The 17,188-nt window shown below is 35.2% G+C and overlaps 1 protein-coding gene across 1 annotated transcript in view; it reads right to left on the bottom strand.

Moving 5' to 3' along the window:
- The window catches only part of LOC144447848 (arf-GAP with GTPase, ANK repeat and PH domain-containing protein 1-like), a 100,807-nt gene that overhangs the window by 6,955 nt on the left and 76,664 nt on the right, over window positions 1–17,188 (bottom strand). Inside the window, exons 2-10 of the mRNA XM_078137964.1 lie at window positions 14,780–14,838; window positions 11,277–11,364; window positions 8,973–9,200; window positions 7,444–7,578; window positions 6,380–6,768; window positions 5,618–5,701; window positions 5,020–5,124; window positions 4,153–4,333; window positions 3,200–3,295 (exon numbers count right to left, since the gene is read on the bottom strand). Coding sequence (XP_077994090.1) covers window positions 3,200–3,295; window positions 4,153–4,333; window positions 5,020–5,124; window positions 5,618–5,701; window positions 6,380–6,768; window positions 7,444–7,578; window positions 8,973–9,200; window positions 11,277–11,364; window positions 14,780–14,838 — 1,365 coding nt within the window. The remainder of the gene's footprint in view (window positions 1–3,199; window positions 3,296–4,152; window positions 4,334–5,019; window positions 5,125–5,617; window positions 5,702–6,379; window positions 6,769–7,443; window positions 7,579–8,972; window positions 9,201–11,276; window positions 11,365–14,779; window positions 14,839–17,188) is intronic.

Raw genomic sequence — 17,188 nt, 5'->3', positions numbered from 1 at the left:
GAATTTATTTTGTTATTTTTAAGTTCTACATTGTGCAAATTTCGGAATGAACAAATGCCATCAACAAAGTCAACTGTGCTGGAAATATGCCAACTTGGAGTCATGCATACATTTGCATACTATTAAAGCAAAATGCACTGATTGGTCAAAATCATCCTACTCTATGATTGGTCAAAAAATCACTACTTTGAAAACCATCTGGGGTATAAAGCATAAAACTACCATCTGTAAATTTTGTAAATAACTACACAGCCATGCGTAAAAAACAAACAACGAAAAGTATATAAATATGTTTTTAGTGACCTTTACGAGCTACGGAGAAGTCAAAACGGCGGGATGAAGAACGAGAATTTCTGGATGTGTAGACGGAGAGGCAAGACTGGGAAAGGTGATAGGGTAGACTAGCTGAATGAGGATGAACTGAGTCCAAGAAATAAAAAAAATATATACAAACAAACAACACAGAAAATTATATGATAGCAAATAAGTTTATAGTTATGACTCTTCAAGCCCTTATCAGTCATATACAACATATCTAGTGTAGATAAAAATGAAAGGAAAGAAAATTAATTTACAAACATTAGAATATTATTAAGATATGTAATACATGGGTTTATGTAATGTATGCACTAGGTAGTTACAGGTACAGCCAATGTTTTAAAATTGTAAGTTTGGGGTCTACTGTTACTGTGTTATTTTAATAATTGGTTTGTCATTGCCTTAGCCGTTTATCAACTATTTGCAATTAATATTGTTTACAGATTGATTTTTTGGGATTTAGCAGCATCTGGTTATGCATAAATCTCTGAAACAAGAGGAAATGGCAGTGTCTAGGTCGGGCAGGAAAGTAATGGAGAGAGTCTGCATTTGGTGGCATGACTGCTGCTTATCTGAATTGTGTTTGCCACTGTTACAGCGCCCTCTGGTGTTCAGTACATATACTGACAATAGAGGGCGCTGTAACTTGGCACAACTATCCAAAAAAATGATAATTTGAAGGGTTTATTTCAAATCTACTTAGTATCATATTTATTTTAAACTGATGTGTCCAAAAGATGGAAACTACAAATATTACAAAAAGATGTTTTTGGCTATGCTGATGGATTTTTGATGTCTTATGTATGTAATGATGTATGAAGAAAAAGAAAACAAAGACTATGACAAGAATACAAGACAAAACATGACGAGAAATGAACTGAAAGAAAAAGGACATCCATTATCAAATCAGAATCATAATTATCTGTTATTCATTATAAGCATATTACCAAGTTTTGTCACTACAGAACCTATCCACCCCTATTTCTCTGTCCAGTAGTACAACCCAGTATACAAAGTGCTTAGACTATACCATGTGTCAGGGAAGATAAGGGTGGAGGGGTTCACAAAAAGTAACAGAAGAGATGTGACAACCCAAGAATAAGACTCTTACCCGATGTGTGAATATATTGAGATCATTCCAGTAATGCAAGTGCATGAAATAAGGAAATAGTGAATAGGTGAGACATGATGGTGAAATCCTATAAAAATGTGAAAATCATGGCGTGTTGCAACTTGAATAATCAAGATATTCTGACTTCAATATCATTTTTCATAATACTGACTACTGTGAACTCTTTTCTTTGAGGAACATATATGTTAGTAAGCCCCTAAACATTACAAACTGGCACTATCCAGCTGCAAATTAACCAATCACAGAGTTTGTTTTATACTATCAATTTCAATTGTTCTTCCAACATGGCTGCCACCAACACTAGGTTCAAAGGTGGTTCAACATAAAACCTTTGACTCAGCGTTAGAATTTACAATGAACCAAAGCCATTGAGATGTTTGAGCCGAGCATCACAGATTACACAAGGTATGGATGTTGGCATCATTAACGCTCATGAACAAAATGACGCACCCAATAGGGCATTGTGTCACCGTTGGCCGCGGCACCCTTTCAAGTTAAACGTGTGGAGGCGTACTAACATATGCAAACCATAAAGCAAAGAGTTGAAAGTATAACAAGAGATATTGAAGTCAGAATACCTTGATCATTCAAAATGGATTTATCGGATAACTGAAAATCATGGTGTGTCGGATAATGGAAAGTTGTCATTCAAGGAAAACAGTGCTCGTTATAAAAACTTCATTCATTTTGGGTAAAATACGTATGCAGTTTGGGGATTGCTTAGAAATTAATATTCTGTAAGATAAGTCGTGTCACATTCTGCCCTAAACGGCCTCCTCTGTTTGAGGGCGCCCCGTCATGACATACCTTACAGACTAAGAAAATAACAATTATACAGAAAGCAAGGATTTTTCATGCTTTACTTTCTCTTTTCTTTTTTTCCATAATTCAGCCAAACAGAAAACATACAAAGGTGAAATGTTGAGAAAGTGTAGTTTCTTGCATTAGAATTTTTGTGAAGTGAATTTAGTGCTTTGTGTTTGGATGAAATTCATATCCAAAGTGAACAAGTGGGTGACTATGTATACAAAAAGTAGGGTTTTCTATAAAGTGTAAACATGTAAATCTGTCCATAAATGTTTTCTGATTTTATTTGAAAATCAACAAAAAAGCCACTGTTTATATTCTCAAACTAACAAAAGTCAAGTGTTTGGTATGCTTAAATAAATCTGTATTTATTTCGAATGTAGATGACAATGATGATTATACTAATGAGATCTTGAGTGTAGTAGTAGTAAATGGTATATGGGGATTATATCAGAAGTTTGTCAGATTTCAAGTCAATATATCAATGTTATGTATGGATGAGGTCTACTAATCATGTAAATGATTCATTTTGGGAATGCTCCCATATGTGCACACGTGTATGCACTAACCTTCACACACACAGATACAAACACACAGACAGACAGACAGACAGAAACACACATAGACACACACACAGACAGACACACACAGACACTGACACACACAGACACACAGACAGACACACAACACACACACACATACACACACACACACACACACACACACACACACACACACACACACACACACACACACGGTGGCTCATATGTTAAAACAACTAATAACTGGTATATGATTGACAGCATATCACATCGGTATGGTCCAGCAGGTGCCCTATCATAATTTTCTTATATACTGCCCTCTAGTGGTGGAAAATGAAATGAAACATGATTAAAGTTACAACAGGTGAAATGATAAGCTCTATCCCTTTATTGTTCTTACCTGGCGTTATGGATGAATTTGAAATGACAACAGCATCCCAGTTTCCGTCATCTCTTGGCAAGGAACAAGACTTGGCATGGATTTCTTGTTGCTTATCTTTGTAAGACAGAAGATTAACATTGCTATCAGCTACCAGTAGGCCCTGATTGGAACGTATCAAACCTAGAGGTGTATATAATAAACACAAAACAAAAAAAAGTGCACAAATCATAAAATAAACTCATGCTCAAAGACTTTATGAAATGATTACATGCAAAAAATGAAATCAAAATCTCATTCGCAGAACCAACCATGCTATGCTCTCAACATTTTCTTAAAAGCTAGACATTACAAGTGAAGGACTTGCAGTAGAAATAACAAATTATAAAGTAATAACAAACTTGCACAAGAGTGAAAATAAAACAAACTTTTCCCACAAAAAATAAATAACATCATATACTATTATGCATCTCAAAGAGAATCAATTTCATGTTATTGCAATTTGTATGATTTTGCGACAATCTGTAGCTTATACAAAACAAAATTATGTAATAATGTTAGTAAGATTTTTGTCATGCCATGTGACGAAAAAAAGCAGCGTTTGTGAGATATTTGTTGAGCCAAACGATAAAATGCAGCAATGATAGTAAGATTTTGTTGATCCAGACAATTTATGTTGACTCATTTAGATTGAGTTTTTCCCCCCAAAAAAACACTAACAGACTGGGATGAAATACCTGATTCCATCATAGAACTTCCAACATGACAGCAATTCAAGGATGTCATCAAAACAGAATGCTAGTAACTTGACATAGATAGATCATAGAATATATATATAGATGTAGGTGTGTTTTGTTGGTAGCACCCTCATCCATTTGCTGAGTAGGCTTTGACAAGATTTAACATAGAAGTAGAAACATAATGAAAACAATACATATGACTGGAGTAGAGTTTTAACAATTCAACAAACCTACCTGTATTACCTGTGATTGTCATAGCACCAAACTCATTGGTTACTCCATTAGTACTGGGGTTACTGCCTCTAGAGGGCGTCACTGCTGGGTTAGCTTTGGCTACCGGTGGCCTTTTACCGGGTACTTTCACCGTCGTATTTAATAACCTTATTTCTTTACCATGGACATCATCCATGTAGTCCTGTAGGTCAAAGGTCACCACATTCAGTATGAAAACTTGATTTATGTACAGAGATGATCACCACAACAAAAATTCCGAAATTACATTTTTTAGTTTTCAACAACAAATGTGATACCAGTCTGTCAATGTGCAATGTTGGGGCACCCTATATATACCTCTTTCATGATGGGGTGTCATGAGATACTGTATCTTAGTCTAATTTGATACTGTCATTTCTTAGATTACATGCACAAACAGGGAGAGAGAGAGAGAGAGGGAGAGAGGGGGAGAGAGAGAGAGAGAGAGAGAGAGAGAGAGAGAGAGAGAGAGAGAGAGAGAGAGAGAGAGAGAGAGAGAGAGAGAGAGAGAGAGAGAGAGAGAGACAGACAGACAGAGATAGAGACAGAGAGAGACAGAGAGACAGACAGACAGACAGACAGACAGACAGACAGACAGACAGACAGAGACAGACAGACAGAGACAGACAGAAACCCAGATGTGGATACATACTCATAAACACTATGACACAAACACACCAACAGACACAAACATAGACACTCATACATGCATACGAGAACACTGACAGCAGTGATGACAGGCATATGTATTAACCACACAGCACATGATACAACAACCCCCATCAACTACCAACACTAATGACAGCATAATATCTATTTTCAAAACTAAATCAATGAGACAATACTTACATGTAAACTTGGATGGTATGTGAGTCTACCATCATCAGATAATGTAACATATTTCTTCTTCCATTCTTTGTTCAGGGATTTACTACTTCTTTTATAAAGATATCCCTGAAATCAAAGCAGAGATTGTCACAAATGAAATTCATCGTAGTGGTTTCCCTCCCAAAAAGTTGCCTATCTTCATTTCCACAGGACACAGGTCAGCACGGATCCAAAATTTTAACTATGTGTGGCTATGAAGTCATTTGTAAGATTCAGTCACATGACCACAAACTAACCAACTGAATCACAAATCTAAATATTGCTCTATTACATGGTTCTGATGTTACTACTATTACTAAATGATGATCACATGACCAATAACTAGCCAATCAAATCACTTAGCTTAAAATCTTACTGTTAGTACGAAGGTCAAGTTCAAATGTCAAGGTCTTTAAAGAAAGTTTGCATCTGATAATATGGAGTAGATATCTGAACAGAAACTCTGTGTAACAGTTTTTGATGTATGTTATTATATACTTCTGATGTCATTAAAAGATTAAGTCACATGACCAAGAACTAGCCAATCAAATCCCACATATTTATAGACATGCTTCTTTACCTGTCTAGTAGGAATGGTTCTACCACTGCCTAAACTTAGACCTGTCTCTCCATTCTTTGCATCATTCACTTTATTCTTGTTGGGCTGAAAAAAAACAATCAAATATAAACACCAAATTACAAAGACATTAAAGTCTAACAACTCATAATATCGAAAATTGCAAACTTTGACAAATTTGTGAGCTTACTATGCAAATATTGACCCTTTATGATAATATAAACCATCTATAAAAAAATAGCTCTATAGAGGGCGCTATTTAATTCAGGACATCATTCAGGGAACATTTCAAAATACTCAATTCATTTCTTGTTTGAATAATAAAATAGGAATGTAAATGTCACATCTTCATCCATTCATATTTTTATTCAAATTTCTATGAAATTATAATTGAAAAAGTATACATTTTAAACAGTAACACATTTACTTTTACATGAGGAAATATAAGATCCTATCTTTTTATGAACAATGACATGTTATGCAGTTTGACAAGTGTTTTTATTATACTGTTTAGCCTCGAGGTACCATGGAGATGGAGGGGGGGGGGGCACTATTCACACTTGCATTGTTTCCCACACCACAATTTTAGTCTATGACTTAGAAATACCGATAAATACAATCTACTGGTGTTTCCACCCTCAACAAAACTAGAAGACTGGAAAAGTCAGTCATTGATCTGCTTATGTAACCACTTACTACCCAACACATTTTACACGAGTGGAAAAAACGACAGATCTTTCAGACTACAAAGCCAGTAAAACTTACTGTAAATAAATTAGATCTCCGCCTTGCTTTCCTGCCTATACTAGGTGTACTACTAGGACTAGGTGGTGGCGGTTCTTTACTGGAATCTTCATCTTTCTCTCTATCTCTATCTTTGTCTTTGTCTTTGTCTTTACGTTTATGGTCCTTGTACTTATAGTCTCTGTGGTCATCTCGATGCCTCTGTATGACCGGGGTCTGTGGCAGTGTATTGGAACTGTTACTTTGAGTTGATGTGGCAGGAGTGGCAGGTGTGTGGGCTAGGAGTGGCGGCACCTGTGGCATCACAAAATGGTTGCTGTGAACTGAGCGGGGTGTGCTAGGCAATGAATTGGTCGGTGTCAGGGAAGGCATAGGATTCAGTTTCCGCTGTTCCACTGCTTTCAGGGCAGCTGAAAGATACAACACATCAGATGTTTATTTTGATATTAGCCGTTTCAAGCATGTGTGAACAACATGTTGCAAAGTGCTACCACATACAAGTCACTTTATCTTGATAACATATAAAGCTCATATCAAATTACAGATGTTAATATTGCGATGGTTATTCAACAGTTCCCACACTCAATAGACAACAACATGAATTTTTAAATGATAAAATTTATACCTACAGGAGATATACTATCCCCACCCCCACCTCCCATCATATCAATAACAGCAAAGTTTTCAACAATCTTGAAGTTTAATGTGTGTCCCTCAGAAACATAATTACTAAACTTTTACTGTAACTTACATTCATGACAACTCAACCCATTCTCGGCTTCAATAAAAAAAATCAACAATCACCATACACTTTTTTCAAACAGAGATCAAAATGATATCTGCCAAATACTGCGTTAACTTCATGGAAAAATAAAAGCGCACTAATTTCCTTGAACACAAGACTGTGAACCCCAAAATTTCATTTATTACATCAAAATGACCCGGAAGAAGCTTTTATATGTCAAATTTTGGAAAGATGTGAATTACTTCAATTTGAAGGAATTTTGTCCTTGAGGTGTATTCTCCTTCATAAGTATATGTTTTCTGTTTTAGTAAAATTTGACACATTATTAAATTGTACATACCATCTTGGAAGACCCGTTCTATATTCAAACCGTAGGTAGCACACGTTTCATAATACGAACACCGTTTTAAATCCGTGGCTAATCGCCTTGCTCTGCTATCATCTATCACCCTTGGGTTGCTTTCACATATACCGTCTGAAAGGTCAAAGTTCAAAGTTCACATCACCACATGTACCCACTTTCACTACTCTTATCTCAGAAAACACTTTGGGATGTACTGAGCCTCATTATGTATTCGTAGAAAGTCAAAATCCACACTGAAAGTTGAATTTTTTTAGAAATTTTCTCAAATTTTACATAAGGTGTGACGGTTATCTGCAGACAGCTGCCCGCCTAATGTATTCATACATAAGGTACTGGTTTGGAGTTGTACAGTTCGCAAGGGTGACCTAGATCGACCTTAGATAGTGTCCCCCTCCATTATCTAAGGTTGAATGATATCACACAATGGGGTATAGGTCCTGAGTTAATTGTCCTGAATACTAAGTAGAAAAGCTTAATGGCCCCAGATGCTATAGACTACACTTCCAGACTCAACACAGATATATAGGTTCAATGAGAATCCCTAGACTGGGCACACAAGTAGGAATATCAAAAACAATTCCTTAGAAATCTCTCAGTGTAGTGACACACGTATACAGAAGTGAAACAATGAAAGAATCACTGAAGTTACACTAATGAATATATAATTTGATTGCAAGGAACCAAACGTTATCTCATTTTTAATACTAACTTACAATTCTTTTCTAACAAATCAAATAAATGAAAATGTCAAAACAAATTTTGAAACAATTATAATGTAAAATCATGATAAAAAAACACTTTCCTTATACTTGCTTCAAGTTGATAATCACTAACTTCTAATGTTTCTACAAAAATTTCACAAAATCTTCAACATTTTTATCAAGTATACATGTTTGAAGACTTCATTGGTTAAAACTGAAATGGTCTTAATTCTGTAGTATATTTATTTAATTTACCACATAATGCATTATTGACAGGACTTCCACATGAATGACAAATATTTCAATTATTTTTCTATTCATTTATGTTATTTTTTATCTTTATGAGCCTTTCTGCAATAATAACACAAGTAAACAACAACTCTACAATTTGCATAAGGTTTACTTCTACTCCCCCTTCCCTGGCATGTCTACCATTGACCTTTGACCTCAAGTGAAAGGTCCTGGGAATTGACGAGATAGAGAAATATTGTGACATGTTGATCTCTATGATTGATAAGTACATTCACTTTTAACCTTTCTACAGATAAAGTCTGAAATTAATGTGAAATTCTCTTGGTACTCTGAAAAGTTTATTACCAAAAAGGCTTTTGGAGAAATTTTCAGTAAATAAGGGAGGTTGTTACACACTGTAACTCGTAAGATACACTATGTCATTCACCCCTATCTTCAGTGATAGGGGTAGGCTGACGTGTGAGGATGCACTGACATGGCATACCTTACAGATTGATGGTGGTGGTGGTGGTGGTGGTGGTGGTAAAAATAACAACATTAGATTTGACTCACCTTGGGTACCTACAAGGATCATAGGTAAGTCACTGGTATTCCTAAAGTGAGCTATTTTTGCATAGAAATTATAAAGTGTATTGAAACTACTTTCATCTTCCACACTAAAAACTAAAATAATAGCGTCCACCCAGGAACAGAATTGGTGTTCTGGTGATCCACCCTCGTCTCGTATTAGTAGAAGGAAACTTCTACCATCAACAACGATTTCTTTCTTAAATCTTCCTCCTGTAAGACAAACAAAACTTTGGTTGATGAATCAAATGGATAGATGACAAAAAAGTGAGAATTTAAAGTCTGAATTATACTTTAGATTAGCTACAAGTAAAAGTGTTTATTGAGAACAGTAAAATCTCATTACAGTTCAAATTGTGTATACATGTGTACCTGTATGAAATTCAATTGTGATTATACAAAACAAAATCTGAGCTGGATTTTAGATAAATGAACATGATTCGCAAATCTTTGTAGAAGACACAGCCCCCCCCCCCCCCCTCAAATACTACTTCTATGTGACTGATTGAAGGTGTGATTCGTAAGAAATTGTTTGCAGCAATAAGTACCCCAAAGTATCTGTGATGTGCAAGAAATTGCTTGATTTCATGACATTAATAAGCACCCAAGAACAGAAATAATTACTTTGGATACAAAATTCTACAGCTTACATGTTGCTACCACTTCATACGCAACGATGCATTTTTTGAAAACTGATCTACACCCCTAGGAAAGACGTTCCCTGATTAGACACAGTAAAACCATAGACCCTACACGAAGTGTCTATGGTAAAACACAACAATCACAAAAGTTCATCTATCGGTTATACCAGTACATGTAGAAATCTGTGTTACATACATGTACTAAGACCATGTTAACCCTCTAGGTTTTATCAGCATGACTGGTCATGTAGACCCCCTGGTACACAACAACAAACATTCCTCACTGACAGCAAATGAGCCCTACACTCAATTTATAAACTTTGGAAGGAGAATAAATTGTCTCCTGAACACCGGAGGCAACCTTGTCAAACTAACTTTTGTTACAAGGTGTTTGTATTGCATATTTGTTGACAAACGCCACATTGTGTAGAAGCCAACTAATTGGGTGTACACAAAGTAAATGTTACCAAGTCAATCAAACCTCAATACAATATTTGTCTCTCACTTCATTCATGGTTAAATGGGCATGAAGATTCCCTTTCATAAACAGTGCAGTGCAAACAGAGGTTGTGGCTTTAACAGTAGCTGGTAAATGTATACACAATTGGTAAGACATTCACTTAGTCTGTGTCAACACTGTTATCCAATATAAACATGGGAAGACAAAAAAAGTGAAGGTCCTTTCTGTAACAAACAGTTAATGTATTGATTTCTCATTCTATAGACTGCATCATCTTAAACTACACTTTCAACACAACCTTCTAGCTATTATCTTACAAATTACAACACTGCGATTACTAGGGCCATCTATCAGGGGTCAATAAATTTCCACTAGATGTTCATTCCATAAAGAGAAGTTTTATTAATTTCAATCTTCTTGTAATATCATGCTGTATCTAATGCACTGATACCAAATTACTTAGAAGTACTGATTTATTGTCTAAATGGTAAAACATACACAATGCCGTGTTCACTGGATCGCAGTGAAATGTACACACAATAGTGTTACTGTAGTCGTATGTTTTAACTTGGCTGAATATGTGTGAAAGTTTTTTCCGCAAAAAATACTATCCCACGAATATACTGGACGAGTTGTCATATTTCTATATTCAGCTCTTGTGAACACCAGTTCCACTAAATACCAACCATGTGAGTTATTTCCAAGTAGTGTCTACTTTTCCCCTTGCACTGTCCGTCAAATTTGTCAAATACATTGCCATTCCATTAAATTTTACAAGCACTGAAATGAATAAATTTACAGTACCAGGAACACAACTTTACTTTCACTGGATCCAACAGTCGCAGTGTCTTATCCTGAAATGTTACTAAGTCAGTGTTCCCCAAAAGGGCTAGCTTAGTTCCTATATGGTATCGTTATGATTTACACCTCCTTAGTTAGAGATTTAGTTAGAGACCATGTTGGCATCCACACAACAAAAACGCATACTAACTAGTGTGTAACTGCCAGAATGTTAAAGCATAAATACAAAGATATTATTTGTTCACTAAACTCTTAAAATCAATCAAACTTGTCAAATAGTTTCAATTTTTCAAATTACGATTGGACTAGTCCATTGGAATATATCACTTGGCACATTCCATTGATTATATAGGGGTGGTGTGTGTATAGTGAGTGTGCGATACTAACCTTCTGGTGATTCTTCTTGCATATAAGAACCAGTGAGATATCTATGCACCAATGCTGATTTACCACTGGAGATACTACCTACAATACCCTGTGGAAGACATAAACCAAATAATTACAACCTACAATACCCTGTGGAAGACATAATCAGAATAATTACAATTTAGATTTTAAACAACCTACAATACCTTGTGGATGACATAATCAAAATAACTACAACCTACAATACCCTGTGGATGACATAATCAAAATAATTACAACCTACAATACCCTGTGGATGACATAATCAAAATAATTACAACCTACAATACCCTGTGGATGACATAATCAAAATAATTACAACCTACAATACCCTGTGGATGACATAATCAAAATAATTACAACCTACAATACCCTGTGGATGACATAATCAAAATAATTACAACCTACAATACCCTGTGGATGACATAATCAAAATAATTACAACCTACAATACCCTGTGGATGACATACTCAAAATAACTACAACCTACAATACCCTGTGGATGACATACTCAAAATAATTACAACCTACAATACCCTGTGGATGACATAATCAAAATAATTACAACCTACAATACCCTGTGGATGACATAATCAAAATAATTACAACCTACAATACCCTGTGGATGACATACTCAAAATAATTACAACCTACAATACCCTGTGGATGACATAATCCAAATAACTACAACCTACAACACCCTGTGTATGACATAATCCAAATAACTACAACCTACAATACCCTGTGGATGACATAATCCAAATAACTACAACCTACAACACCCTGTGGATGACATAATCCAAATAACTACAACCTACAACACCCTGTGGATGACATAATCCAAATAACTACAACCTACAACACCCTGTGGATGACATAATCCAAATAACTACAACCTACAACACCCTGTGGATGACATAATCCAAATAACTACAACCTACAACACCCTGTGGAAGACACTGTGATATTCCAAATAATTACAATTTAGATTTTAAACAACCTACAATACCCTGTGGATGACATAATCCAAATAACTACAACCTACAATACCCTGTGGATGACATAATCCAAATAACTACAACCTACAATACCCTGTGGATGACATAATCCAAATAACTACAACCTACAACACCCTGTGGATGACATAATCAAAATAATTACAACCTACAATACCCTGTGGATGACATAATCAAAATAATTACAACCTACAATACCCTGTGGATGACATAATCAAAATAATTACAACCTACAATACCCTGTGGATGACATAATCAAAATAATTACAACCTACAATACCCTGTGGATGACATAATCAAAATAATTACAACCTACAATACCCTGTGGATGACATAATCAAAATAATTACAACCTACAATACCCTGTGTATGACATAATCCAAATAACTACAACCTACAATACCCTGTGGAAGACATAATCAAAATAACTACAACCTACAATACCCTGTGGAAGACATAATCAAAATAACTACAACCTACAATACCCTGTGAAAGACATAATCAAAATAACTACAACCTACAATACCCTGTGGAAGACATAATCCAAATAACTACAACCTACAATACCCTGTGGATGACATAATCCAAATAACTACAACCTACAATACCCTGTGGATGACATAATCCAAATAACTACAACCTACAACACCCTGTGGAAGACATAATCCAAATAATTACAACCTACAATACCCTGTGGATGACATAATCCAAATAACTACAACCTACAACACCCTGTGGAAGACATAATCCAAATAATTACAACTTAGATTGTAAACAACCTACAATACCCTGTGGATGACATAATCCAAATAACTACAACCTACAACACCCTGTGGAAGACATAATCCAAATAATTACAACCTACAACACCCTGTGTATGACATAATCCAAATAATTACAACCTACAATACCCTGTGGATGACATAATCCAAATAACTACAACCTACAACACCCTGTGGAAGACATAATCCAAATAATTACAACCTACAACACCCTGTGTATGACATAATCCAAATAATTACAACCTACAATACCCTGTGGATGACATAATCCAAATAACTACAACCTACAACACCCTGTGGAAGACATAATCCAAATAATTACAACTTAGATTGTAAACAACCTACAACACCCTGTGGATGACATAATCAAAATAACTACAACCTACAATACGATGTGGAAGACACTGTGATATTCCAAATAATTACAATTTAGATTTTAAACAACCTACAATACCCTGTGGATGACATAATCCAAATAACTACAACCTACAATACCCTGTGGATGACATAATCCAAATAATTACAACCTACAATACCCTGTGGATGACATAATCCAAATAATTACAACCTACAATACCCTGTGGATGACATAATCCAAATAATTACAACCTACAACACCCTGTGTATGACATAATCCAAATAATTACAACCTACAACACCCTGTGTATGACATAAACCAAATAACTACAACCTACAATACCCTGTGTATGACATAAACCAAATAACTACAACCTACAATACCCTGTGGATGACATCATCAGAATTGTTAGATTAAAAAGGTTGTTCAGGTCGACAATAGTCAACACCTCACAATACATGTACCATGTGGAAAGTACAACTGAATGTGAAATACACATCTAGCCCACACACACATTAATATCTACGAAGGAAGTTGTTCATTTCAAAAGTTATTAATTAATCATTACATATTCATAAATTATAAGTTATAACTATTCAAGCCAATAAAAACAACGACTCATCTCCAATGCTAACATTACTTCAAAATTCCTATTTACTATGACGATACTCTGTTAACATTAATGGGTACCCTCATAAAAATTTATCTTTTCCTCCCACTATATGGTAAGATATTTAATTTGCCTAAAAGCTCTCCATATATATGCAGGTCCTGTATTATATTCTAGAATAAACATAATATCACTAAGCTTGTCACTAAGTATATTGCCTATATGAATACAAAACCATGGTATGGAGAATTGTGGTGTTTTTGTTAAGGTTTGTGAACCCCTAGTAATAGAAAGGGTAAAACTGGCATAGTTTCCAATACAGTGTACAATAATTTTCATTGGGAACCCTAGTAAAATGACTGGGAACTATGGCATGGTACGGTACGATATGGTACAGTACACATGTACAGTTCAGTACTGTACTGTACTGAACATTGTAACGTACCGTAGAGTACCATATAATACAGTACCATACAATACAGTACAGCACAGTACTGCACAGCACAGCAAAGCACAGCATAACACAGCAAAGCACAGCATAACACAGCATAGCACAACACAGCAAAGTATGGTATGGTATTGTGGAATGGAACAGTATGGAGATTTCAGTATTATACTTAAACACAGGACAACAGTGTATGCAAAACACTGGACAGAATGAAACAAAACAAAACATTGACATCTTTCAGTGACAGCAAATAAAGAATGTGTACACTCACCAATTTGATTTCTGGCACAGTTCTGCTTAGTGTCCATTCTTGACTATTAACAAATGCATCTATAGAGAAAACACATAGATAGAACAAAACGATCAATATACATGTATACATATACAACTGATACTAAGACTGTACAAGTCAATGTTACTAAAAAAACTTACAAGGAGACAGAAAGAGTATCCCTGATGGAACATTCTATACTCAACAAACCAAGTAGCTATTGCAATGGTCACCACGGAAATCAAGTAGCGACATCTGTAATGAAATAAGCCACAAATATTTGAAAGCCTTGTTGAGAATCAACCAGGCTTGAACACTAATTTCACAGTCAATGAAGAGAAAAAAGACCAAATTTAATGAATGCGTGTCAGTGGTTCAATCACCCAGATATTTGAGGACTTCCAGAATCCATGTACCTTACTTCAGCAGCAGTGTAATCTTAGTCTTACCTGACCAAACTCAATGAACAGACTGGTTTGTTTTTACATTTCCAGCCAGGGTTTAAGACTTCAATAAGAGTCAGGTATCTAGGGATACTTATGCTTATTATACAGCTAAGGTTATGGCATATACCTCTGTTTACTTAGACATCGATATAGCGGCGAAAGTGTTGAAATGGACAAAGAACGCTTTATTTTGTCCCTGCATGGTTTGTGTCTGGGTAGTGTATACATACATACTGTCATGTTTACAGTTACTCCTATGCAACCCCTGGGGAAAGCGATAGTTTTTAAATATTTGACTGGTTTGTAAGAGTTCTTTTCATAGATTTAATTGGTCTCCTGATATTCCAGTTAAATTAAATGACATGGGTGTATAGACTGTAAAATTTAATGTACAATGTATGACCTGAGCAGCTCCTCAGTTGACCTATATACAATGATCAGTACATGTTTACACAAGCAAAATTCTTTTAACTATGTATTGAATTTTCTTCTCCTTTTAATCTCAAGCAGAACTACATTTTATACTGTACAGTATTCGAGTGAACAACCATAATTAATGTTTTGATTGGTGTTAAAAATACCGATATGAACTTTATGCATGTATCAATACTGAACATGAAATTTGGCATATCACAGACACTCTAATCAACCTTACATGTGATTAAAATAAAACTTGTCAAATGTAATTGTTATTACAATGGGACTAAAACTGCTCCCCCCCCCTCTAAACATATACAAAACATATTCCTACCCCCTCCAACACACATGTACATGTACACACACTGCTAGCAGACTAAGCCTGATCATATTGCAACTGCTCTTTCCTATTGTATAGGAAGTGTACAACATATTCTATGCTTAGTATACATTCCTGGCAATACTTTCACCTACGAATGAAAAAAGAAACTGGAGAGCATATTATTAGCCATACTCCAGTATTTGAACAGAGGAGAGAGTGCCTTCGGCAAGACACAGTGCCAAAATTTCAGAAAACACTAACTCAGTCACGTTCTGTATGTCTAAATGGTGTGGCCGAACACTTTATACGTCGACAATGTAACTTTACAAGTCTGACTTCTTTAGAGGTCCACAAACAAAGCCTAATCCAGCATAATTCCAAATAATGGTTGATAATTGACTGCAGCCATCACTCTAAATGAGTATAAATGTAGTAAGTTCCTGACCCTCATATCAGTTTTCTACATTACTAAGTAGTCCTAGGATTTACAAGCAACATGCAATGAATAGTCAAATACAATACAAAGTATTTCAAAGCTAGACACCTATGGGACTCTGAGACTGTTGTGTTTATAATTTATACATAGGTTACCGTCTGGATGTTTTGTTTTTCATTTTCTGATCTTGACATACTCAAACTATCACTTTTTATACAGAAGATCATTTTGATCATTAGAACTATAAAATTATTCAGTTTTTTTTTTAAATTTTGTTTTGAAACTTTTAAAAGATCAAAATACAAAATCCATGATTTCTTGGCAACTATCCTTATTTCATCCCATCTAGAGATACATGTACCAGTACCCAAAATGTAAACGTTCAACTTTCATAGGAGAGACTATTTGAGTTCAATTTTTACTAACGTCAGTATTTTTTATATTGTTTGGAAACTCTACTATTATATAAAGACTTGGAGCATTTGGGCAAAATTCCAGGATTTCTTAGATACCCCACAATACCTTGATACTATTACTACATGTAGTAGATTTTTACCTACATTGTACATGTACCTCAACAACAAAACATAATCATTTTTAAAGACTTTAATAAAACACTTGTAAAAGTAGGATGAAACTGGTAAAACGTGCATAATTTTAACTTTCATATCTTCGAGTTCTATAATATTGCTCTGGTTAAATACCTAAACTCAGGTAGATTTTACCTACTAACTATTCTTTAGACTGTCGACAGTCGCTCGCACCTTTTTTTCCTCCGTTTTATCTAA

The sequence above is a fragment of the Glandiceps talaboti genome, chromosome 16 (genome assembly GCF_964340395.1).
Source record: "Glandiceps talaboti chromosome 16, keGlaTala1.1, whole genome shotgun sequence".
Taxonomy (NCBI): Eukaryota; Metazoa; Hemichordata; class Enteropneusta; family Spengelidae; genus Glandiceps; species Glandiceps talaboti.
The sequence above is the reverse complement of the archived record's forward strand: the minus strand, read 5'-3'. Positions and strand labels throughout refer to the sequence as shown.